The 27,159-nt window shown below is 36.8% G+C and overlaps 1 protein-coding gene across 1 annotated transcript; it reads right to left on the minus strand.

The window, feature by feature from the left end:
• Nucleotides 1-22,846: 22,846 nt before the first annotated feature.
• On the minus strand, nucleotides 22,847-26,022 carry LOC149566942 (uncharacterized). The gene is made up of 4 exons (XM_089820160.1): nucleotides 25,446-26,022; nucleotides 24,103-24,173; nucleotides 23,770-23,929; nucleotides 22,847-23,403 (listed from the first exon to the last, which is right to left on the minus strand). Exons 1-4 carry the CDS (start codon nucleotides 25,548-25,550, stop codon nucleotides 23,191-23,193), a joined length of 549 nt encoding a protein of 182 aa, XP_089676286.1. The 5' UTR covers nucleotides 25,551-26,022; the 3' UTR covers nucleotides 22,847-23,190.
• Between the last annotated feature and the right edge of the window lie 1,137 nt (nucleotides 26,023-27,159).

Genomic DNA, 27,159 nt, shown 5'->3' on the forward strand with positions numbered 1-27,159 from the left:
AACCTTTGAGTTGCAACCCCATCCTGAAGATGAAAATTGAGGCAATTGCATATAGCAAGATCAACCTAATCATACCCCCATCAAGCTCACACTTCACTTGAATAGTTTCCTGAAGAGAATGTGAGATCTTCCACCAAAGATACAAAACACCAAGCCAAACATCATGGAATATTCGACGATTCCTCTCCAGCTAGATATGCCAAAGCATGAACGATGGGCCAGCAATCCAAGCAACATGGAGAGGAGAAGACTTGCAGGGAGTACTGTCCAAGCAGGTCCAAAACTCAGACAAAGAGGAAGCATGCCTACAAGAGCAACCCCAAGCACTCCACCAAAGGTTCCATCACTGAATAGAATAGGAGCAATGGAAGAACATATGGGAGACAAACTTCTCCCCATTACCACACAAAACACAATAAGAGGGGCCCTGAAATCCATGTTTACAAAGATTATCTCATGTAAGACAACGATTGTGAGCCATTAGCCACATAAAAAAATTGCACTTGGACCAAGAAACTTTATTCCAAACTTGCTTCCACCAAGGGACCTCAACATCCCCAAATAATTGTCTAGTTATCTCCTGATACCCAGTAGAGACATGATATTTACTAGAAAAGGTACCTCCCCAAGCCAAAACATCTAGACCTAGCAAAGAGGAAAACTCTTTAGAGGCTAGAATATGAGAAAGCTCCTGACGATCCATGTCTTTGCCTCCAGGAGGCCAATCAGAAGAATGCTTCCATCTGTAACCAACAACAGGTCCCAATTGATAAGAAGTCTTGTAATGAGCCACTTTATCCCATCTAGTGATATGAAAAGAGTCACAAAGAGTCTGAAGATGAGGGTACATGGATAATATGGATGGGAACCCATCCCAAGCATCAGACCAAAACAAAGCCTCAGAACCTCCTTTACATATCCAGAATAGACCCCTCTTGACTAACACTGCACCTATCTTTAGAGTATGCTAGACCATTGAGCCACGACCTTCAAGAGGAAGTGCAGAAACAGAGCAAGGATCAACACCATGAAAATATTTATGAGTGATAATACGAGCCCAAATTTGATGTTGTCCAAAGCACCATCACCAATAAAGTTTAGCAGCCAATGCTTGACTACTCAAGTGAGCTGATCGAAGACCAAGACCACCCTCCTTTTTAGGCCTACAAAAAATCTCCCAACTAATCAAGCTCCATTTAGTACTACACAAATTACCACTCCAAAGGAATTGTTGAGAAAGAGCATCAAACTCCTTGAGAAAGTAAACAGGAGTAGCCTGAACCATACTTCTATAAGTAGGAAGAGCTTGGATAATAGATTGAAGAAGAGTAACCCGAGCAACAATAGAAAGCCATCTATGAGTCCAATGATTTACCTTATCCTAAAGCTTGGTAATCAAATTTTTCTAGAAGAGATGTGGCTACCTAGAAACAACAATAGGAATGCCAAGATAAGTCAAAGGAAGTGACCCAATATGAAACTGCATGATACCAACAATCCTATGCTGAATAGAATCAGGAGTGTTAAAAAAGTAAATGGAAGATTTGTGCTCATTAACTTTCTAGCTTGAAGTTTCCAAATAAATGTCCAAAGTATGTCGAAAGGCTTCAGCTTCCTTGATCCTAGCAAGACCCACAAGAGCAGAATCATCAACAAATTGAAGATGGGAAAGAGAAGGTAAACCATTATCCCACTGCCACCCCTGAATAGAATCCTAGGACACCTGATACTTAATGAATCTACCCAAGCCCTCAGCCATGATGATGAATAGATATGAGGAGAGAGGGTCAACCTGGCGTAGGCCTCTAGAGGCACCAAATAGTTGAGAAGGTTGACCATTAAGAAGAACAAAAAAAGAGGCAGAAGTAACACAATTCATAGTCCAACTCACCCAGTTAGATAAGATAAGATAAGATAAGATAAGATAAGATAAAAATATTAATGTCCAAAAAAAGACTAGAAAGAGGTCTATGGGACTGAAAGATTACAACAAAGTAGGACAGGAACCAGCAGGAGCACACAAAGGTGTCCGAAGAGAAGCAACAAAACGCAACAAAAATCACTATGATGCTTTCATGGGTAAAAAGAAATCAGTCACAACATGAAACATGTGCCAATGCATAGAAATATCATACTGTCTTAGACCATTCCCAGAAAAATGTCGCTGGTGCATATAAGTAGAACAAGATCTAACATATCTAGAAGGCTCTTCAAGCCGAACAGAGCTAGAGGGCCTTTTCACACCACGCAAGGGGGATAAAGGTGTAAAAAAGGTAGTAATGAGCTGAGTAGATGAGGGTGGGTGTAGAAGCGGAGTCCGAATGATACTATCCCAAATCATAGTAGCCTTACGAAGATACAGTGCAAGGCATCTCTGATCATAGTAGTTGAAGAAATCATAGAGAGAGAAACACTCTCTGAACAAACAAAAGAATCTCCCTCCGATCTCATAGTAAATAGGGCATCGAAAAAGAAAGTGAGTTTCATTTTCCACCTCCCCCGAAGTATAGAACACAAAAGTCTGCTCCTCTCTGGCAATCTGATGATCCAATTGAGCTCAAAGATGGTGAGAACCAACTCTGAAAGAACCTAAAGAAATCCGCAGGGCATGAAACCAACGTAGTGAGAGATAGCTCAGCCGGGTAATAATCCCATCTGAGATCTCCAAAAAGTGTGTTGCATAAAATGACATCCGTGGGTGTAACCCCCCAGGAGGGTTAACCCAGGTAGCAGTAATATAACATCGATAAATATCAAAACGAACATGCTCATTCAACTCCTGCCGAGAAGGGAGAAGATGAGCAGGGGCATCCAAAGAGAACTGAAAAGGAGGGAGACAATCAATATCAATCCCAATAGAACTCAAGAAAGAAGAAACTTGCGCATACCAACACCACGCCCGAGCACTAGACTCAGCAGTTGCTGTGGAAATCGAGGAGCAATAAGCTAAATAGGAGTAACGATCACAATCACTCGCCATATCAATGAACCCACGAAGGCGATGAAGAAACCATACTAAGTCAAAGATGGCTATGAGTCTGAAAGGATGAGCTCCAAACTCAGCAAGAATGATACTGTGGGGAGTAGATCTATGAGATATGATGATGCACCGTAAAAATAAAGTCTGAACCCGCTCAATCGATGCCCAATCTAAGCTAAGGAGAGAAGGGCATAAAACCACAGAGCCATAAAGAACAGTCGGTCGAACAAGGGCATCAAGGAGAGATAGCTTAGACGAGTTATCCTAGAAGTGATGTTTGAAGCACTGTTTCTCAAGCAAAGCAAGAGAACCCATACCCTTATTAACTCTGGGTTGAATAGCAGGTCTCATACTGAACCGCGGTCCAGCAAACAAAACACCCAGATATAAATAGGATGAAGAAATCTCAATCTCCTGGCCCTGAAATATGAAGCAGAGATGAGAAGTCTTTAAAAAATTAAAGACCATGACCCGAGTCTTACCCAAATTAACGACCAGCTCTCTTTGATCACAAAATAAAGCCAATCTACCAAGAAGTCTCTGTAACCCATTAGGAGAGGATGCAAGGAGAATAATATCATCTGCAAAGAGGAGGATTGAGATCAGAACCTGATAAAGATAACAACCATCACCCGGGAGCAAAGACTTCAAGAGGAAGTCCTCAAGCTCATCAATATATAACCGAAATAAAGTCGAAGAGAGAGGACAAACCTGCTTAACCCCAATAGTATTGTGGATAGGATCTGAGAAGCCATTAGGAGTTTGAAATATGCCAACCACAATCTCACACAGTCTCATAATAGCAATACGTAGCATCTCAGAAATATCGATCTCCCTAAGTCTCTCAAACAGAGCCACCCTAGGAACAGAATCAAAGGCTTTATGAAAATCAACAAAGTAGCAATAAACTTTTTCCAATCTGTGTCTAGCCTCCTCAATAATAGCCCGTAAAGTGAAGATATGATCTATAGTTTGATAATCTATCCGAAAGCCTGCCTATCCTCTGGCCCTACAACCAATCCTATCAAGTTTCGCAGATAACATATTATTTAGAGTAGTAGCATAAAGTTTGGAAAAAGTATGCCCGATCATGATAGTTCTATAGTCCCCCGGATCAGAAATAGGCCCAGTCTTATGAATGGGATGAATCAAGTGCCTAGACTAGGAAACTGGAAACCCAGTATAGATCACTCTATTAAAAAGAATAGAGAGATAGGGACCCAAAACAGAGGAACCAAACTTGAAAAGCTCAGCCTGAAAACCTTCCTCGTCAGTATCTCTACTACACTTCATAGATTTGATAGCCTCAGACACATGGGAAATGGTGAAAAGGCAGATGAAAGGAGGTGAGGGGGGGTGAATGGAGGGCTGCCCAGGAATATCATAAAGAGCCATGGTATGTGATGCAAGGGAGTGAAAGTCAAGGGTGGAAGGCGGAGGGGAATGATGGGGGAAAAGAGTACGCCAAAAGAGCTAGGGATTGCGAATCAGAGTGGAGCAAAGAGACTTACACTTAGAGGTAGTGAAATTATGCTTCTTCTTCCGAAGAAAGCGCAGATAAGATGAGCGAATGCTAGCAAAGTCAGTGGAGTGAGCCTCAAAAGAAGAGAAATAACACGATGAAGGGATTTGCAATCTGAATCAAACCACTGGTTCATGGGGCAAGTATTATGTCGTTTACTGCGAAGGAGCAATGGAGAGCAGTGAGGGATGGAAAGGGTGGCCGAATCAAAGATTGTCGAAGTGAGCAAGTCAAACATGGAGGTGGTCTCAGATGAGTCAAAGAAATATGAAGGGCTAAGGAGTCTAGAAAGGTGAGCAGAGAAGAGCTCGCAATCACCCTCAAAAAAATGGAAGCGAATGGGCAAAAGAGTGGTCATCGAGGAATGATGAGGCAACATGAGTGAGGGCGCAGAGAGAGGGGAGAGGCTACAATGCATGCTGAGAAGAGAGTGATCCACAAGAGAAAGGCGCTAGATAGTGAAACTGCGAATACAAGAGATGAAGGAAGGATGGGCAAGAATATAATCCACAACACTACCACCACCACCATGAGGCCAACATGTGAAAAGCTTAGAACTAGGGAAGCAGGAGAGGCCGTTTAGGATGACCAAATCAGAGGACTCACATAGCCGCAACAAATGTCTTCCATACACAGATAACGACCCAAGAGCATCCTTAGAAAGTCTATGAAGCCCTAAAGAAGTAGGATCAATCTTGGTGGAGCAAATGGAGTCTGAGCGACGATCAAAAAGTGGAGTCTGCAGCTCTTTGGTTCTTGCATTGAAATCCCCAAGAATAATGATGTCCCCTAATGCAGTGAACTGAGAGAAAGTCTCGCAAAGATCGAAAAAAGGATCACCGTCTTCGATACCATGAATAGAATAGTGAGACACAGCTGGCAGAAAGTAGCATGCAGCCAAGTAGATATCCCTCTGATGGTAACCCTTACGATCAATATGGACCCACATAAATCTGGCAAATGAATCAGAGTGTACAATAGAAGTGCTACCAAAAATATCATCCTTAATCAAACAGGCCACACCCCCTAAACCCCGCACACCCCCCAAAGTATGAACCTCATCCCTAAAAATTGATAACCACTAATATCCTATGATACCTAGCAGAGGACACACTGGACTCTCGTGAGTTTCAGATATGACCAGAATATCGGCATAACCCAAAGCATCAAGAAGAAGACTAGGTAAGGACCACAAGGATCCATTACCATTCCAGTAGTTAACAAGAAGGGAGCAAGTGGGGGCCTCCCTCTTGTCTGACTACTGGTGAGACCGTCACTTGGCCTTGGGGGCCCGCCTGTCTTCCCAACCACTCGGGGCCGAATCTCTAATCACAGCTCTCAAATTTTTGATAACTGCCCATTTTCCATCAAGTCTCGCTTTAGCGACAATACCACGAGCATGTTTAAGCTTTGCAACCTATGTCTTTGTGAGATCTTCATCCAGGAAGATCTTTGAAGGAAGAGAGAACAACTTCCTCTTAGCACGAAGAGCTTGAAGCCTGTCTGTAAGTGAAAATAATATGATAAAAAGGACATCTCCCTATCCAAAGCAGCACCTATCAAGCTTAATCTCGAAAAGACCAAGCTGATCACCAAGGAAAGAGTGGCCCGCGGCGAGAAGATCATGGGTAAAGGGAAGTCCTCGAACCCGCAGGTTGAGCTCGCAGGACTGTCGCACTCTCACATCCACAATCTTACCTTGTACAATTTTATCAATACTGGCTAGAGGTTGAGAATCTGAATTAATACAAAGGGAGGCCCATGTCTTGACTTTCTGTTATGTTTTTGCAACCATTTTGGTATGCTGATCCTTGATTTTATCCAGTCCAACAAGCTGTTCTATAACTGCCTCAATATTGGATTTCAGCATTGCTGTTTCGGAGATGAAAGTGTCTAAAAAATGTTGGATATTCGATTCAGTAGACAGTTTGAGATTAGTGAGTTCTGCCGTCAGATTCCCAATCTGATCTCTCAATAAGATGTTATCGGCTTCTAACTTGACCACTCTGTCACAAAGTTTCAGAGAGAGCGAGGATGCGTCCACAACAATATCCTTTAGGGCTGTATTGTCACTCTCTATTATCTTCATACGGTCAAGTAGCTATTGGACTGTGAATGGGTTGGGTTGGGAGTCTGCCATTCTGTCAAACAATAAACCCACCACGACGCTGCAATATAGATCTACCTGAGATCAATACAGATAACTATAAAGGTTTGACATTCTGTCAAACACTTCCCGTGCAGCAAGATAAAAGACACAAGGGCTTGTGTGTAGAAGATAAAATCCATGTAGACTTCCAGTTAGCAAAGCATTTAGTCAAACACCTGCCAAACACCTAACACCTGTAAGAAATCAACAATGCAACAATGCAATCTCTAGAAAACCCACAGCTCACTGTTCATGCAGGAAAGCCCTCATCTCACGGCTCAAAGAAGAAGAAGAAACAATGAAGAAAGCCCTGTGCCAGAACACCAAGAACACTGCACACACGGGAAAGCCCTTGCGAACGTACAAAATGCCCTAGGGTTGTAGGTCTCAAACAAATCAGGCAACAGATGCACTGGAAAACCCACGGCTCACTGCTCAAACCCACAGCTCACGATCAGAGGGATTGTCGAATGAAAATCAAACCCTGTAGTCAAACCCACAGCCCACAACTAGATGCTCACAACCATGAGAATCAAACCCTGTTGTCAAACCCACAGCTCACTGCACAAACCAACGGCACATGAAACACGAACAGATTAGGCACCAGACGACAGATGACTCATAACACACAAACAGATCAGGCTCAGACGACAGAATCTTTTTCTAATCAAATGACAGAATATTCCTTAGGAAACTCCACTTAACTCTATCGTACGCCTTAGCCATATCCAACTTAACAAACGTTGCTCTCTCCCTTGAAGTAGCCATAGAGTGAATAGCCTCAATAGCAATAACCACCCCATCCAAAATCTGTCTTCTAGCAACAAAACCACCTTGTTCTTCTGAGATAATAAGGGAAAGCCACTTTTTAATTCTCTCAATAATCAACTTAGTAATAACTTTTTAAACCATATTACATAAGGAAATTGGTCTAAAAAACTCCAATTGATTAGCACCCTCTCTCTTAGGAATAAGAGTCAAGAAAGTAGAATTCAAAGCTCGAAGCATCTACTTGCTAGAATAGGATTCCTTAACCACCTCCAACAAATCATGATTAATGATGTCCCAAAATTCCTGAAAGAACTCAACTAGAAAGCCATCAGGACTAGGAGCCTTCCCCTTAGGCATGCCAAAGACCACCTCCTCCAACTCTTCCAAAGATATTGGACGCATGAGATAATCATTCATTTTCTGAGTGATAAGGGAAGGAATACAAGACAAAATAATATTTTTTTCATTATCAGTAGGAGGAGAGTCCTTAGAGAAGAGGATAGAAAAGTACCGAGTAGCCTCTTGGAACAAAGCTGGCAAGGAAGTCAGTTGCATACCTTGAGAATTAACCAAAGAAGAGATATTGCTTTGATTCCAATGAGACTGCACCGTTTTATGGAAAAAGGCAGTGTTCCGATCCCCTTCTTGGAGCCAATCAACTCTAGCCTTTTGCTTCCAAAAAATTTCCTCTTGAAGTTCCCATTCTTCTAGAGCTCTAGAAGCAAGGGATTCAACCCTTCCAAGATCCTCTGAGAAAGCTCGATCTCTTATCTCCCTTGTGATGACATCAAGATCTTCTTGAGCAAGCCTCTTCATAGAGTGAAGGTTCCCAAAACATTGTCTATTCCATATCCCAAGCTGCCTTTTAACATATTGAAGCCTTTTAGAAAATGAGAACATAGCAGTACCATATGCAGGAGTGCCATCTTTCCACCAACATAAAACAAAATCACGAAGAGAGGAGTCATGAAGCCACATCAACTGGAACTTAAAAGGAGGACGCTTTGGAATACAAGCCCCAATAGCAAAAAATTTGATTGGCCAATGATTAGAACCCTCCAATCAAGGATTTTTGAAGAGAGAGTAAGGGAGCTACTAACCCAGAAGCAAGAAACAAGAAATCTATCAAGATGTTCTGAGATAGCATCAACCCCAGTCCTTCGATTATTCCAAGTATAGAGACCATTAGAAGGCTTAACATTAGAGAGATGCAAAAGAGATATGTGTTGCCGAAGAAGAGTAGAAGAAGGCCCCAGTCTAGCCAAACCACCTTGCTTCTCCTCTAGACTTAAAAATGAATTGAAGTCCCATGCTAACACCCATGGATGAAAAGGGTGACAATTTCTAACATATTGAATATGCCTCCAAAGTTCCTCCTTTCCCACAAGATCAATAGGCGCATACACATTAGTAACCATGATTAGCTCTCCTGAGTCTAAAGTAGAAGCCACCATAGAGAGAGCTGAGCGAGAAGACATCCAGCTAAGGGGATAAATTCTCCATGGATCCCAAAAGATAGATAAACCACCAACACTACCCATAGCCCCAACACACTAGCATTGACCATGAGACCAAATACTAGAGGCATGTTGGACCATAGACTCCACAGAGAGCTTAGTCTCTTGGATACAAAAAACATCAGGACAATGATAAACCACCAAATTATGAATAGCCTTTTGTCTAGGGATGCTATTAAACCCCCTAACATTCCATGAGAGAATAATCATGATTGAGTAGAATGGGGAAAATGAGCATCCAAAGGTTTCACTAACCCAGACTCAATCAATATATCTTCTATGAGTTTAATCTTCTCTTGGTTTTTTTTGCACCCACTCCTTAGAGGGGGAGTAAAAGTAATCTTCTTAAAGGGTCTATGCATCAACCCCAAGGGGAGAGGAGATCCCTTACCCTTACCTGATGGTAGCACATCCTTAACCAAGTCGGCCAGAACAACATCATTATCTTCCAACACCATAGGTGTCACCAGAGCCTTTGACATTGGAGCTATAGGGACATTACAGTTCTGATATACCACAACTTGGGATTTCCAAAGAATCTGGTAATGGGTTATTCAAATTAATTTCAACACAAATTCTAGCATAAGAAATAACCTTTTTATTGAGGGATTAATGTGCGATCGCAGTCGACTTTCCCAACAAAGCAGCAATTTGCCGGAGGATGTCTTCATGCCAAAATTTTAGGGTAAGGCGAGGCAAGCGAACCCAAACTAGCATTGTTGAAGGGAGATCCTCAATAGAATTAAATCCTGAATGCCAGGGTTTGACAAATAACCCCACATGGTTGTAGAAATAAGGGCCTCCTTCAAAAACATGATCATGATCAGACATGCAAGAGAATACAACAAAAAAAAAAAGCTATTCCCTGCCAACATAATCTCCATATTGCCTTCCACCTACCACGAGCAATAGATCCATGCCTCAAGAGTGGATAGGGAAATTCAGATTCCAAGAAATTTGCATATCAAAGCATGCTTGGTCCAATATTCAATGTCCTCCATTACAACCACTGGAGGAATAACCAAAACAGGGTGATCATGGCTATGCGAAAAACAACCATTAACTTTTTTCAACTTGGAGCTCTCCCTTGAATAAAATGATTTAGATCTCATTGCATGCACAATTGGAGAAGAACCATCTGTTCTCACCAACACAGAAGAAATCCCAGGCTGTGCCATGCAAACAATAAAAACCCCAATCCAAAATCGATTGCAGAAGATTTCCAAAAACCAAAACCCACGCAAACTTTGTCCAGCAACCGACAATCCAAACAGAACAAGGAAAAATATTAGTAAAGATCAAATAACAATCACAAGCTAGGGATAGAGCCCTAGCCCAACCGTTAGCTAGCGCTTCTCATCACTTCTTGACACATCCTTAGATTAGGAGGAATCATGGTTGCATGAGTTTGAATCACAAATATTACAATTAGCCATTAAGGAAAAAGGCCCATACTATACAAGAAAGAAGATTAAATAATGAAGACACGTAAATATGCAAGGGAAGCATCATGTTGGATTCCTATATTAGCGTAAAGAATAGTAGATAAGCCACCATAAACAGAGATTGATTACATGAAGGAAAGCATAGTCGAGGACTATAATTATCCTTGAATGGGAGGTGGGTGCTTGAATGGGGAGAGAACATATTTGATTCACGAGAGATGATTTCCATGGTCGATGTATCAGAGCGAGATGTAGCCGCATAAACACTCGCATAATATCAAAACACAAAGGTAAATGAGTTACTCCATGCTAGTCATATTGCAAGTACATTTTTATATGAATAGTCATCATTGGGTATGAATCCAATATGGTAAGCACCTGTATGTGTTCATTTCATAAAATATTGATTCTATGCACACACACACACACACTCTCTCTCTCTCTCTCTCTCTATATATATATATACATATATACATATATATATATATATATATACATATATATATATATATACATATATATATATACATATATATATACATATATATATATATATATACATATATATATACATATATATATATATATACACATATATATACATATATATATATACACACACACACACACACACATATATATATATATATATATATATATATATATATGAAATATTTATCAATACAAATGGATAATATTTAATAAATATTTAAATTTATAAAAGGACTAAATATAAATTTGATATTTATTTTATCTATATTGCAATAATCTTATTATGTAGAATTGAGTATTATATTAGTCTCCCTCATATCTTATTTATATTTTTATAAGAGTTATTTTCCTTGATCTTTTCCTTCGAGAATGTTCTTACAGGAAGAGAGAGATTGATATCAGATTTAGAGGCAGTCTAACACATCTATCTGAAGGAGTGAATAGAGGATATGCTTCAACCAATCTTTGAAGATCTTGATCATATCAGAATCAAAGGGAGTTTTGACATCAAGTGAACTTTTGGTATCATACATGGGACTGCAAGGTTTCATGGGCCTCCCCCCTATGTACACCATGAGGAGGTAATGACTTCCAAATGATCATCACTTCTATTTGCAGAAGTTATTGAAAGGTGACAATCTTACAACAACTTAATGATGGATATCTTATGATGTCTATGTAGATCATGATAGATTATAGTTTGCATAGTACACATTATGAGAATACATGTGCACATACCTTATAAATATTTTGACTACATGGTGAATGTATGAAAACTAATATTTTAGGAGGCCATTACATGGAGTACTTGGTGAAAGTCATACGACTTGATATTCTGGAGGGCCATTACTTACAGTGTTTGGAAAACATCTTACATCTCAAAATTCTGGAAGGCCATTACTCAAAGAGTATTTGGTGAATATCATGTATTCTGGGAGAAAAATACTCTTACTATTAGATGTGATATCAAACCTTATTGAGTACTTGGTGAGTATTGTTGAGAATTGTGTCTCAACCTTGCAAGCTTTTTTTGAAAAACTCTAGATTTTTTGAAGAAAAAACTAGAATTTGTTTGTGGTAGTTTTTCACATGTTTATGATTTGGAAAAAGATGTATGAATTGTTAAAAATGTTTCTAGTCTCTAGAATAATGTAGAAGGGATTTTTAGAGTGTAAACAACTCATTATATGACTTTTATGGGGGTCTAAACTAGAGGAAAAAATTATGGACAAAAATGGTATTCTTGGAGTTACAAATTATAGGTGGGTAACATGTGGCATGGTTGTTTTGCCCATGGTTTCTACCCATGGTTTTGTAAAACCACAAATGGTTTCCAAGTGGAAAATCACTATAAAAGGAGGGCTTTGGGAGGTGTTTGAATCATCAAGTTCAGTTCACAAGACTGGTGGTAGTAGGAATCTCTTTGAGTCTGAGTCTAAGTTTGAGTTGTGGTGATGTGTTCTTGTAAGAACTTGCATTGCAGGTGTATTGCAATCTTCTAGATTTGAGAATACATTGTGCAGGTTTTGGAGAGTGGGGCTTTTTTCCTAGAAGAGTTTCCCCACGATAATCGTTGTGTTATGCGTTCATTGTTATTTTGATTAAGTTATTATTCATTTCTTGAGAACTCTGCAATATTAGTTGAATTTTCATAATTGTCCTCTCAAAGATTAGTGTAGGAAGCGATTCCACGTACTTGTGCTTCCTTACAAGTGGTATCAAAGCCTGACTAGTTTTGGTTCTATTTGTTGGGTACAGGGTTTTTTGAGCTAATTAAGGTTTGAGTGGGAGCTTATGTAGAGGTTTTTAATTTTGTGTTGTAGGATTGCAAAGATGGAAAGCACATCAGGGAGGATCAATGTAGAGAATTTTTTTTGGCACACATTGTGAAACGTGGAAGCTGAAGATGGAAGAACTATTGATTGATCGGGGATCTATGGGATGCAATCGATGTAAAGAAGGTGAGGCCCATAGATCCAACTTCAGTTGCAGAGTATGATGTGAGAGACAAAAAAGCTAAAAGTCTCATCAGATTGTGTCTAGCAAAATCTATACTGATTAATGCCCATGAAGAACCTACCGTGAAGAAGCTAAGTGAGATCTATCAAGCAAAATCACTTGTGAACAAAATTTTGTTGAGAAATAAGTTGTATTCCTTGAGAATGGAAGAAGGTGGACAAATTTATGAGCATCTTGAAAATTTTAATATGTTGGTGACTTAGTTGACCTCTGTTGGGGTGTGGATGGATGAAGAAGGAAGGTGCCAAATATTGCTATATTTGTTGCCAAACTCATGGGACAACCTTGTTATGGCCATAGGGAGCACTTCAGTCATCTTGAAGATGGAGGACATTGTTGGTTCTCTACTTTATGAATAGATGAGAAAGAAGGTCTCTTTAAATGCCAAAGAGGCTTTGAGTGTTTGAGAAAGATCAAAGGAAAGAGAAAAGAACAAGAAGTAACTAGTATGACCGTTCTAAGTCCAAGAATAAGGGGAGATCAAAATCTCATGGTAAGTCCAAGGTGATTTGTTGGAATTGTGGAAAACTTGGATACTTCCGAAAGGACTGCAAAGAGGAAAAGAAAAAGAAGAAGAAGAAGCAAGATTATGATTCTAAGTCCTGAAGGAAGATGGAGATGCTTTCATCACAGCCTTGGCCACTCATGCAGGTGACAATGCATGGTTGATAGACTCAGGTGCATCTTTTCACATGACTACTAATAGAAATTGGTTTAGTAAATATGAAAAGTTTGATGGTAGTAAGGTGTATTTGGGTGATAGCTCAGTTCTTGATATTGTTGGTCGTGGAAGTATTTGTGTGAAATTTTTTATGGAAGAATTAGAAGATTTGATGGTGTCTTGCATATCCCGAGACTAGCGAGGAATTTGTTATCTATTAGTAAACTAATAGATGCGAGTGTGCATGTACAATTTTTTGAAGTAGCTGTGAAAATGGTGAGAGGTGCTATGGTAATAGGAAGAGAAAGTAGATTGGGTACATTATACCAGCTTGATGCATGAACAATTGAGTGCAATAACACTTTTGATAAGACTGTGAAGAGGACTACTTTGTTGGAGAAGGAGAGGGTTTCTCTTTCAACAGATGGTCATGGTTTTTGGGTACCCAAGGGTGCTCTATCCACTGAATCAAAGTTACTTGTAAAGAAGACTATGTTATGACACCAGAGACTCGGCCACAGAGGTGAGAAAGGTCTACAAACCTTAAAAAATAAAAACTTTGTTGATGGGTTGAATGACTACAATCTTGATTTTGATTTTTGTGAGCATTGTATCTATGATAAACAAAACCGCGTTCAATTTTACTCAAGTTCTCATAAGTCCTCATGTATTTTGGATCTAATCCATTCAGATGTATTTGGTCCAGTTGATTTTCCTTCTAGTGGTAGATTAGTTTATTATGTTTCTTTCATTGATGATTTCAGTAGAAGAACATGGGTTTATTTTCTTAGAAGTAAAGCTGAAGTTTTCAATTGTTTCAAAGAATTTAAAGCAATGGTTGAGTTATAGACTGAAAAGAAGATAAAGCATTTGGGAACTAATAATGGCAATGAATATTGCTCCAATGATTTTGATACATTTTGTAAAGATTGTGGTATTAAAAGAGAGAAGACAACTCCATATTCTCCATAGTAGAATGGAGTTATAGAAATAATGAACACCACCTTAATGGAGAAGGCTAGGAGTATGCTGAGTAGAGCTGGACTGGAACAAAAGTTTTGGGCCAAAGCTATAGCCATTGCCTATTACCTGATAAACATGTCTCCTACATCAACTCTTTTTGATAAGACACCAATGGAAGCATGGTTAGACTACAAGCCTTACTTAGACATCTGAGAGTTTTTGGTTGTAAGGCATATGCTCATGTGCCAAAGGAGAAGTGAACAAAATTGGACAACAAAGCTGTCAAATGTATCTTCATTGGATATAGTTACGGTGTGAAAGGATACAAGCTTTGGGATCTTGTTTCATAAAAGGTATTTTACTCTAGAAGTGTTATTTTTAGAGAAATTGAGCCTTCTATTATAGTGTAGCCATAACAGATAAAAGAAAACAAAGATGTGATTCAATTTCCTGCTACACTTGAGAAAGTTGAATCGATGCTTTTAGAAAGACAAATTGTTGAAGAGGAAGATCGAGAACCTAATCATAAATCTAAACCTGAACCTGGAACAAATCTTGTTCGAAGGTCTAGTAGACAAAGGAAAGCACCAAAAAATTATGGATATTCTCCTAATGATTGGAGGTGTATATTTTCTTTGAATACTAATATTGATGAACTAAAATCTATAGAAGAGGCTCTTGGTATGAATGATTTAGAGTCCTAGAAGACAATCATGGAAGAAGAGATGACAACTCTTAAGAGGAATGACACATGGGACCTTGTACCATTTCCTAAAGGACATAAATTTGTTGGTTGTAAATGGGTGTTCAAAAGGAAGACTAGTTCAGATGGAAGCATTGAGAAGTATAAAGCATGATTGGTTGTAAAAGGTTACTCCTAGGTTGCAGGAATTGATTATGGTGAAATTTTTTCTCCTATAGCAAAAATGACATCCATTCAATTTTTACTTTCTATTGCAGCAACTTATGATCTAGAAGTTGAGCAGATGGATGTAAAGAGAACTTTCCTTCATGGAGACTTGGAGGAAGAAATTTATATGACACAACTAGAGCACTTTGTGGTGAAAGGTAAAAGTCATTTAGTTTTTAAATTGAGGAAATCCTTGGGTGATCCCACAATAATGGGTTCCACTTTTTGACCAATTTTGACTCTGAAATCAATATTTTTGCAACAAACGTCACATTCAAGTGACTATATCTCCAAAACTATAAATAATTTCAAGATGACATAAACTAGTGATTTTGAGTACTTTGTTCCTACTTTTTAACCATATTTTTTAATCTAAAAAGAAAAATTATTTATGTCAATTTTTTTTATCTCCTCCAAAAAGTGGTACATAATAAAATTCAATATTTTAAAAAGTGACAGTCCGTTTGACACACATAACTTTTTTTCTAGAAATGATAATGAAGTAATTCTTTCTGTGTTGGATTTGTAGCATCAATATCCAGTGTCTGCATTTGGTTTGATTTATTTTTGTTGAATATTGTATAGTTTATGAAGTTTTGAAGTGACATGAACCGTAATTCAGACATACGTTCCGTTTGATACAGATAATTTGAAGTCAATTTATCATAAACCATTTTTTTTTTTGAATAGAAAGGTATCTTAATAAGCCAGTGCCTCCATATTTTTAAAAATTTTTTTGACCTAATTTACTAATTTTCTCGAGGTGTCAAAGTCGGTTGATGTTCAATCAGTAATGAACCTATAATGAGTTAAACTCATATTTGAAAGTCTTAATGATTAAATTATGTAATATAATTATAGTCGTTGGAAAGCTTGCTTCGAGAAGCACATTTTGACATTTTTAATTTTATAGTAGGAGATCATTCTCCTACAATTATGGCAGTCAAAAGAGCAAAAAAAAGAAAAAAAAAAAAAAAGGTTAAAATTTTTGTGATTTTGCATGTTCGTGCGAACATGGCGTTCACGCGAACACGTTTACCATGTTCGCGCGAACATGCAAATCATGTTTGCGTGAACATATATATCACATATGTTCGCGCGAACATATGGTAAACTCAATTTCTCATTTTTTATTTTTTTCATTTTTGTTCGTCCCACTAAAGTGGAACCCATTATTGTGGGTTCACCCCCTTGTATGGTCTAAAAACAAGTCCTAGGATGTGGTACACGAAGTTTGATAGATATGTATTGAGTTTTGGATTTGTGTGATCCAAATCTGATCACTATATATATTACAAGCCTGATGGTGATTATTTCCTAGTTATTGCCTTATATGTTGACGACATGTTGTTTATTGGCAAAGGTTTGATTGCAGAATTAAAATCTCAGCTCTCAAAAAAGTTTGAAATGAAAGATCTTGGTGCAACAAGGTACATTCTGGGAATGGAGATTATAAGAGATAGACAAAACATAAATGTTTAGCTAGGTTAGAGTAAGTATGTTGGTAATAGTCTAAGAAGATTCAATATGCAAGATTCTAGACCATTGAGTGTTCTTGTTACTATAGGAACAAAGTTTTTTAGCTTACAATGTCCTTCATCCCCATTGGAGATGGAAGAGATGAGTCAAGTACCATATCAGAGTGCTATTGAAAGTTTGATGTATGCTATGGTCTGTACAAGACCAGGCATTTCCCAAGTAATGGGAGTACTTCCCCATTATATGTCTAATCCAGAAAGAGAACATTGGGATGCAGTAAAAAGAGTTTTCAGATACTTGCGGGGTACCTCAAAGTACTCTATATGTTTTCATGAAACACATATGAGAATTTCTTGGATATTCAAGGCTATGTGGATTCAAACTGGGCTGATGATGTTGATAGTAGAAGATCGACTAGTGCATATGTGTTTACATTATTTGGTGGTGCAATCAATTGGATGAGAAAGCGATAAGCTGTGGTTGCTTTGTCTACTACAGAGACATAGTATATGGCAGCTACTCATGCCTACAAGGAAGCTATCTAGCTAAAGAGACCACGTTCAGATATAAAATTCAAACAAGGTACAGTGACAATTTATAGTTATAGTCAGAGTGCAATCTACCTAGTGAAGAACCTGGCATTTCATGCCAGGACCAAGCACATTGATGTACAATATCATTTTGTGAGAGATATGGTCGAGGACAACAAAGTGAAGCTGGAGAAGGTAGAGACTTTGGTGAATGTTGCCAATGCACTAACTAAGCCCGTGAGCACAAAGAAGTTCAGATGGTGTTTGGAGTCTATAGGTCTCTTGGCCCCTAGAAATTAAGTCCATGAAACTATGGATCCCCTGACTCTTGTAAGCTGTTCAACAAGTGGGAGAATGTTGAGAATTGTGTCTCAACCTTGCCAGCTTCTTTTGGAAAACTCTAGAATTTGTTTGTGATAGTTTTCCACATGTTTATGAGTTGGAAAAAGGTGCATGAGTTGTTAAAAAGTGTCTAGTCTCTAGAAAAATGTAGAAGGGCTATTTTTAGAGTGTAAACAACTCATTATATGACTTTTATGGGGGTCTAAACTAGAGGAAAAAATTATGGACAAAAAAGATATTCTCGAAATTACAAATTACAAGTGGGTAACATGTGGCATGGTTGTTTTGCCCATGGTTTTGGCCCATGATTTGTAAAACCACAAATGGTTTCCAAGTGGCAAATCACTATAAAAGGAGGGCTCAGGGAGGTGTTTGAATCATCAAGTTCAGTTTGCAAGACTGATGCTAAAAGGAGTCTCTCTAAGTCCGAGTTCGAGTTTGAGTTGTGGTGATGCGCTCCTGTAAGAACTTGCATTGTAAGTGTATTGTAATTTTTAAAATTTGAGAATACATTGTGTAGGTTTTGGAGGGTGGGGTTTTTCTCTCGGAAGGGTTTCCCCACGGTAATCATTGTGTTATGAGTTCATTTTTTTTTTGATTAAGTTATTATACACTTCTTGAGATATTTGCAATAGTTAGTTGAATTTGCATAATCGTCTTCTCAAAGATTAGGGTAGGAAGCAATTCTATGCACTTTTGCTTCCTTAAAAGTACCATGTATTCTAGAAGACCAATACTCATGATATTAGATGTTATATCAAACCTTATTGTACTTGGTGAATACCATGTATTCTGGGAGACCAATACCCATGATATCAAATGTGATATCAAAACCTTTTGAGTACTTGGTGAATATTGAATGTCAATATTATGGGAGACCAATACTCATGGTATCACATGTTATATCAAAACTTTTTGAGTACTTGGTGAATACCGAATGTCGATATTCTGGGAGACTAATACTCATGATATCCAATGTGATATCAAACCTTATTTGAGTACTTGGTGAATATCACATGTTGATATTCTAGGAGACCAATACTCACGATATCAAATGTGATATTAAAATAGTAGAGATCCTTTGATCAAAGATGTCCTTAAGATTTGTCATTCCTAATATTAACAATGGTGTAATATATGTCTTGTGTTTATCCTCCCTAGCTAAGAGGCAGTGTTGATATTTGGTAGCTTCAGTTGGATAAAACAATGAGACTAAATTGAAGATACATATATGTGTGTGTGTATAAAATATTGTACATATAAAAATATAAATTAATTAAATAATAAACTATATATATGAGATATTATATAATTGTATAATTATATATTATTATGTTGTTACTATTTTAATGAATAGAGGGACATGTCTCTTCTTGATATAATCTCATATAAATAAGTGATTGTTGCCAATAACACATATCAAACATTATGGCAGTGCTATTACATTTGCAACTATTGATGTTTGATAGCTTATGTCAGATAAAAATATATGTAATTATATGAGATACAATTGGGATATAAATATATGAGATAAATTAATATTATATATACATATACACAAACGATTAAATATATTATTATATTAATTATCTTATTAAAGAATAGACGTGTCCCATGAAGGGACATCATGTCTATTCATGACTTATACTCAATATAATTGTAAGTGTTTGTTGCATCTGGAAAACACATTCTTAAAAAAGTGCTTAACACATTTGCAATAGACCCATGAAAATTCAACATGGCATCACAACAAGGTTCTTTCTATAAAGCCTAACAACTGGAAGGTAGATCAACACATGGAAAGAAAAAAAGGGAGTTAGCAATAGACTCAACAAAATATAACATGAATACTTTGCCGGAGTTAATAGATTCATCGTTAAAATAAATGCCTCTTCCTTCCTAATCTATTCTGATGATACAATAAAATGTTATAAAAGGTTAAAATCTACACCACACTAATACATTTGAAATATTGATCACACTTCTTTGCAAAGCCTTGGTTTTTGCACAGACTGCATCCCTAACTGTTACATTCGATCGTGGGTGGTGGAGTGTTGCAAGCCAGGACATGGATTTTATTAATTATCTCTTGGAAAGAAAATGTAAGGATGCTCATAAATCATGATATTAGAAGAGGCAACATCATTTTCATATGCTCATTAAGCATGATTTCATCATGAAGTTTTAAACTGGGTAGTTTTAGTTGATAGATAGAGACTCGTGGTAAAGACTAAAAATAATGCAAGACGGTGAGATCGAAAGTTTAAATCAGTGACAACATATTATTAAATGTAGTCCACACAATTATTGTGGCTCTCTTAAATTTCTGGCTCAAATTTTCATATTGACAATTGCACTAAGAGGCTCATTTTTCCTCTCGAAGAAAATCTTGATTATTTCGAGGTACGATGGGATTAGAATTAAGCGGAAATTAAATTTTCAAAATGATAAAGATTGAATGGTTTGATGTGGTAGATGAGAAATACGCCTCTCTTTTGGTACTGGATCGGGTTTATAAGATCACCAAATGTCTACTTTGGAGAAAATAATGTAAGTGGAGCTCGATCGAACATGCATGATCCCGTGTGATTTAATGAAGACATTTCTTGTGTGATCACACCTTGTTATCTATGTGGGTGTCATGTATCCAAGGAATCCACAAATAATGGAAAAAAGGTTGGATCTTGTGAATGGGACTCAAGCAATCTTTTATTTATTATCACTATGGATGTTGAAGACAGAATGTGGCTTGGTGCTCAGATCTTGAATTGGGCTCGTGCTAACAGATTTTCAATGTTCAACGTAGATTGAAATCCCACAGTTGATCCGAGCTTCGAGTCCTTACTGAAGTTTATAATATTGAAATCTTTAGTTCATCGAGTATGGTAGATATTGTTGAAGAAGCAGCAAATAGAAATATGTCACTAATCAAGTATTACGAAGTGCATATATTCTATAAGGAAATCATCGAAGACTTGGAAGGGTGGCCCACCACATGGAAAATAAGGAGACAAATTTGAAGGGTTTCTACGATACATCATTTGACACTCATTATTAGAGACATGGGAGTATATATCATGACAAGTTCAGATATATATATAAAACTCATGGGTGCGTTGTAGTTAACAACCAAGACACATGCTAAGGATCATAAGAGGCTCTATATTCCTCAATATTTTATGTTGGAAGGAAGAGAGGTAAAGTTCACTTGGAAGGATATAAGAGGTAAGTTTATGAATTTATTTCATTTTTGTGTGAATTTATTTTTATTTATACATAGAGATATTAATGTTCATATGTAATTATTAAAGGTGATTTTTTACTATAAGAGTTATGTACCTTGATCTTTTCATTTGAATGTACTTGAAGGAAAAAGAGGGAGACTGACATTTTCGACAACCTTGAAAGAGAGGGAGCATATAGAGGATATGATTTAGTCAACCTTCGATGATCTCAATCATATTGATTCAGAGGGAGTAAAGCATGTTGCCATGGATTCGCCAGTGATCAATGAAATGTAGGAATCAAGAGGACTATGATTCGCGCATATACCTCATGACTATGAGATTCTAATGGGCCTGACCCCTGTGTACATCATGAGGAAGTGATGACTTCCAAATAATCTCACTTGTATTTACATAAGTTAATGTAAGGTGACGATCTTACAATAACTTATAGTATGAAATCAAACAAATTGAGTATATGGTAGGCACTAAAACACTTCCGATAGGCATTACAAGATTTTCTAAACACTATTAAAATCTGCAAATGCTCATTCATACTTGCAAAATTGTCAAATTTACACCAAAACACTCCAAATTGACAAAAAAAATTCAAATTTTGTTAGTTTGAGGCATGAACTCCACAATCAACACCATTTTGTATGCACTTTGATGTATATTTATAGAAGATTAATTACATGAAACTCAACACTTTGATGAAAATAGATAGAAAACAAGTTTAAACTATCAAATTGCAAGCCCAAAATCATCTTATCTCTTCTTAAGAGGCTAAAAGTGCTCTTAGATCTTAAGCAATCCTAGTGATAGTCCTAGAATGGAAATTAAGAAAGCTATGAATGCCATGTGACTATACTGTGGATGCAATGCAAGAGAGTGGTGAGTGAGAGAACTTAGGAAATTAAAAAATGATTTAATTGATTTACTTTAGCAAGTGCACCTCTTGAATGGGTTAAAACTATGATTAAATATTTTATTTAACTATATAATTAATTAAAATCAATTCTACGATCATTTGATAATTTTGATTTATTTAATGAACTTTAGCTATGATAATCAATTAATTTGACATTTTGCTTATTCTTTCTAGCACATCAATTGTCACATGCTTTTTATTTTTTCTACACTTTCATCTTCCACCTCTCCCAAATTATTTAATTCATTCATGCAAAAATATTAAATGCAATCAAATCCACACAAATTGTTGCACATGTATATGCTTTAATTTCAAATCTTGTCCTATTATATAGGAGTTTCTCCCTTTTACTTGTTATTCTTTGGCAATTTTCTTTAGGGTGGGATTGAAAATTCCATTCACCAATTTCGAAGAGTTTTTTGGCTATGTCATGTATCTATAATGTTTATCATTAACTATTACGGAAAAGAGAAATTCAACTTTACTTTTACATCCGCTATTACAATAAATACCATATATTTATTAGCTTCCCAAAATTTATTGACTAAAAGTTTCAAGATTGGCCATGATCCTAGAAAATGTAATTTCTAAAATATTTAAGATGTGCATTAAGAAGTTGGCAATCCTCTAATTTGTTTTTGCAATACTAATGCTACAAAATTTACTAGAATTATATTTTGATTAATATCAAATATAAAAAATTATAGATATCTAACATGTTAATAAAAACAAGATTCTAATAAATGCCATAACCAGATGATTTTGTTTTTCAATCTCAGAAGATCTCTATTTCGATAATAATATATAGTGAAACGCCCTTCATAAGTCTACCTTTATTTCATTACTATAAATCTATACGACCACTTCTTTAAATTGCTCTTATAAATTCTCAACACTGCTCATTCAAAGCGTTTAAGAAACTCTCCATAAAACCATAGTCTAATTGATTGAATTATTTAATTGACACACTTAGATCAACTCACATGTAGTACTTTTATTATTTCCATGAAGGGAAATTTATCCATGCAATTTGTGGCGACCAGTTTTTCAATCACTTCAATCCATCACCATCCAAGTTCAGCAAGAAAAAAACGTTGATTTGGCTAGCACAGGATTACCAATGCAAAATTTCCAAAAAGCAACCCCGTCAAGAAAGAGAGAAGATTTACAAATTCAAGGGGAGCAAGATTTTGAATTGTGTTACAAGTTTTACAGATCTTGGTAGGAGTCGAGCGATTCATTAAAATCTACTACATCATTCTTTATTCCGAAAACTGTTATCGCTTCCTTCATCAGTAGGTGGACCAGGCTTTTGTTGGCCTTTTTCTTTATGTTTTTTCTTTTTGCGTTCAGCTGAATTAAGTGTATCATTGCTCTCAAGTCGTCTCTTCTTTGAAACAGGGTCGCCAATTGCTGTGACTGATGGTGTTTGTAGCCGTGCAAGAGTTGAAGATTCTACTCCACCAGTCTGCAAAAATTGTACATTTTGGCATCAGATTCCAGTAATAACACTTCAAAGAAGCATATTAAACCTTGGCTTGTGATTGAAAAATAGGTTAAGTGGCACAGAAACCTAGTACAATGGTGGTATCACCTGAGCCTTTTATTTGAGAGATCTTAAATTCTAATATACTCAAACTTAACATATAATAATAATAATAACAAATCTAAGCTACAGCCCATACCTTAAAAATAGAAATCTCTACTTATGTGAAAGAGCCATTCTATCAAGTAAATATCTAAGCATTACAGCTCAGTGCAGAATCTTCTTTTCTGATTTTCATTGAAAGAAGCAATTCAAAATTATAAATTAAAGGGAAGCAAAGAGTCTTACTGTTTCAGACAGAGAAGTTTGAATAGGCATGCCTCCAATTAAAGCCATGTTGCTTCTGTTTTCGCACATCATTTTCAAGTGATCTTTTGTAGATGCTTCTGGAACTGGCAACTCCAATAATTTCTTGGATTCAAACATTCTTTTTTTAGATTTCAAGAATCTGGACATGATTGTGGCATTTGATTAGTATTTGGTAGACATTTACAGAACATTAATGAAGACATATGTAAGGACAATATCTAGTTCCACTCTTTTTCTTTCTTGTTTGTTTTTGAGAAAATAATAGAAACAAGCGGATGCAACTTCTACAAAGGAAATGAAACCCCCACAAACCTTACTTCGGCCCCCAGCTGCTTCCTGCGACCTTTGCCTTCATCTAGCTTTTTCCTTAGCACCTTGATTTCCTGATGAAAACACATATCAGCCAAATAAAATTTCTAGATTCAGAAGCATATGCATCAAGGAATGAAATCACAAAAAAAAAAAAAATGCCACTGTAATTTTATTGCACCTTCTGATTTAAAACAATGTCAAGAAAGATTTAAATGCAAAGCAAGGGAACACACAACTCCCATAGTGAATTTTGAAAATGAAACCAGTAAAGGTTTATGAATCAAAATGAATTCAGGAGTTCCAAAGAAGTGTAGGATTCAACCTTGGGTACGTTGGGATTTGTGGGCATCCAATAGAGTTTTTGCAAATCAATTCAGAGGAAATTTATGAATCGAAATGAATTCAAGATTACAGAAATCTAGAATTCAATCTTGGCTATGCTAGGATTTTTGGGCATGAAATAGACAACACTAGGAATTTTGAAAATGAATCCAGGAGTTCTGAAGAAGTCTAGGAATCAATCTTGGGTATGCTAAGATTTTCTAGTATGAAATAAGCAGCGGCAGGAGTTTTGATCAATTGAATTTTTAAGCCGCCTTGTGGAGAGATAAAACATCACAAAGACCCAATCGGTAGATAAGTTTGGCACGCCATTGGAGGAAAGAATGACATTTGTGGTGGAGAATGAAATTTGTTATGCCAATTTCCCCCATCTAACCTGCATGGAAAGGAGAATTCCAGACATCAACACAAGGACTTGCATTGGAAATTTACAAGGAGGGGAAGATGCTAAGGTCTAAGGATTTGCACATAAACATGCGACTTCGCCCAAGGATTTGTAAGGAGATGAAGATAATGAATTATCTACCTACAGATTTCACTAAAGGATTTGTAAGGAGAGAAAGATACTGAAGTCATGTACCCACAAATTGGCAACCCAAATTTGTATGCTAAGAATCCATCCGAAGATTTGTATACCAAACCTGGAAGTAGAGAAAAAGAATGCTAAATCGTCAACACAAGGGTTTGCATCCAAATTTGCAAGGAGGACGACGCTAAGTCGTCAACCCAAGGGTTTGCATCCAAACCTGCAAGAAGAGGAGGATGCTAAGTAATCAAACCAATTAAGTGCTCCCAATACCCTGCTGCTTCCTAATTGCCAAATTTTTCTCTGAATGTAATACCTTAAAAACCTAAGTTGTCTGACTGAGATAACAATTCAGCAATACGCACAATCAAAACTAAATTCATGAAACTGAACTTAAAATAATCGGGAAAACAGGGATTTAAACAATTTAAATGATACACAGTTGCATTGTAGATTCACACCCACGAAAACATACCCGTTGAAGCTCCAGATAATCTTCCTTTAGACTAGCGTATTTATCCATTTTCTTGGTTTCATTTTGTGCAATTTTGGGGTTGTTTGCAGGCATATTCCTAGACATAATTTCACAAGAAATCAGCTGGGGCAAATGCCCAACTGAGAATCGGGCACTTTTCTCCGGAATAAAATCCCTACCAGAGTGCCTCCCCTCATGGCCTGCAAACCCAATAATTTAAAACAGAGCAACGCGAGCAATTGGGCGGCCTGAAACGGTGACGTAACAGAAAAGTTAGTTATGGGTAGGGTCTCCCATTAATACCCACTTCTCTCCCCTGCCATATACAATACAAAGGCTTTGGGTCTGTGATTTGAATGGTATGGTGGGCAATTTAACAACAGAATTAAGGAGTGATGAAAAACGAATTCAATTGCCTGAGCAATTTGGATTTGCCGATCTGGGCGGCATGGATTTGAGCTGAGGCTAATACTTTCATTGCCTGGATTGGATTTGGACTGCATACAAAATAACAGATTGAAATTGACATGGTGGCACTTGGTTGAACAAGAAGAGTCTCCTTAATAATGCGAATGATACTTTGTAGGATGGGGATGCTGCGTAATGACCAGGTTATGCAGTGATATGCGATGATGAAGAGTTTGCGAATCCCGGCCATTTTCCCTAAAATATGTACATAATAAAAACAAAAAATAATAACAATAATAAATGGTTCTTTTTCTCTTTAATTTTGTTGATTATTTCTAGTAGCTAGATTTATAAATTTAAATTTAAAATATTTGATTATTCTATTTTTAACTAGAAGTAATTTATTTATAATCAAATTTTAATGATATTAAATATGATATAAAATGTCTAGATATTACTTAACAATATAATAGAAGGGTTAGTTTCAATCAATCTAATCATACTAAATGGCGTTAAGCACACATTTAGTGAACCTAATGTGAACCATGTGAACTTGTTCATCTATCTAATTGTCAAGCTTTTAAATAATGTTTAAAAGATCAGGTTGATTTCTTAGGTATAGAACTTGAAGGCCTTGTCATTTCATTTGCTAGCATTGTAGGTCAATTTTACATATGAAGATCAAGTTACTCACATCTACTTCACTTTTCCTTTAGTGCCTCCAACTTGTGTGTATAGAAGAAGAGTCAAGGACACCAAAAATCACAAGAAGAATGCTAAAAATCACATGAAAAATATCATCTAATCTTACCATGATCATGTACTCATTAAGAAAATTTACTCAAATACACTAATAGTTAAACAAACTTAAAGGTAGTGGTATAATAATGGTACCAAGGTCTAAAGAAAAAGAACAATTTTCAAATTCTCCACATTTAAACAAAGATGCAATAATAGTGAGTTGTGTCAAGTTGTATATTATACATGTAAATAATATAATTGATTATTAAACATAATCTTTTTAGCATGGAAAACAGATCTTACATTTCACATTTATCATTATATCTTTTTGCAACACATATTCAAACATGCATGTTATATTGAATTTCATATATAACGATGCATCAATTTAAAGAAACTTAGATCATAACTAAAATATGTATATAACAACAACCCTAGAGAATTGATAAGTAGGAGATATTTTTCCATAGCAAGTCAAATGGTGATATTTCTACCAAGATTCAATTATGTAGTTTTTAAGCGAAACTCATTAACCCATGTTTCATGAGTTGTGGTTCACAAGAAT

This window comes from Cupressus sempervirens, chromosome 3 (assembly GCF_028749045.1).
Source record: "Cupressus sempervirens isolate cs-2001-9-10 chromosome 3, ASM2874904v1, whole genome shotgun sequence".
Classification (NCBI taxonomy): Eukaryota; Viridiplantae; Streptophyta; class Pinopsida; order Cupressales; family Cupressaceae; genus Cupressus; species Cupressus sempervirens.

What these genes read in the sequence shown, in the direction of transcription:
- LOC149566942 (XM_089820160.1), bottom strand. Translation starts at nt 25,550, where the DNA reads ATGTCTAGGAATATGCCTGCAAACAACCCCAAAATTGCACAAAATGAA. An exon ending in ATTATCTGGAGCTTCAACGG is followed by an intron (nt 24,174 to 25,445) that starts GTATGTTTTCGT and finishes TGTTTTCATCAG; the next exon opens with GAAATCAAGGTGCTAAGGAA. An exon ending in AAACTTCTCTGTCTGAAACA is followed by an intron (nt 23,404 to 23,769) that starts GTAAGACTCTTT and finishes CAATTTTTGCAG; the next exon opens with ACTGGTGGAGTAGAATCTTC.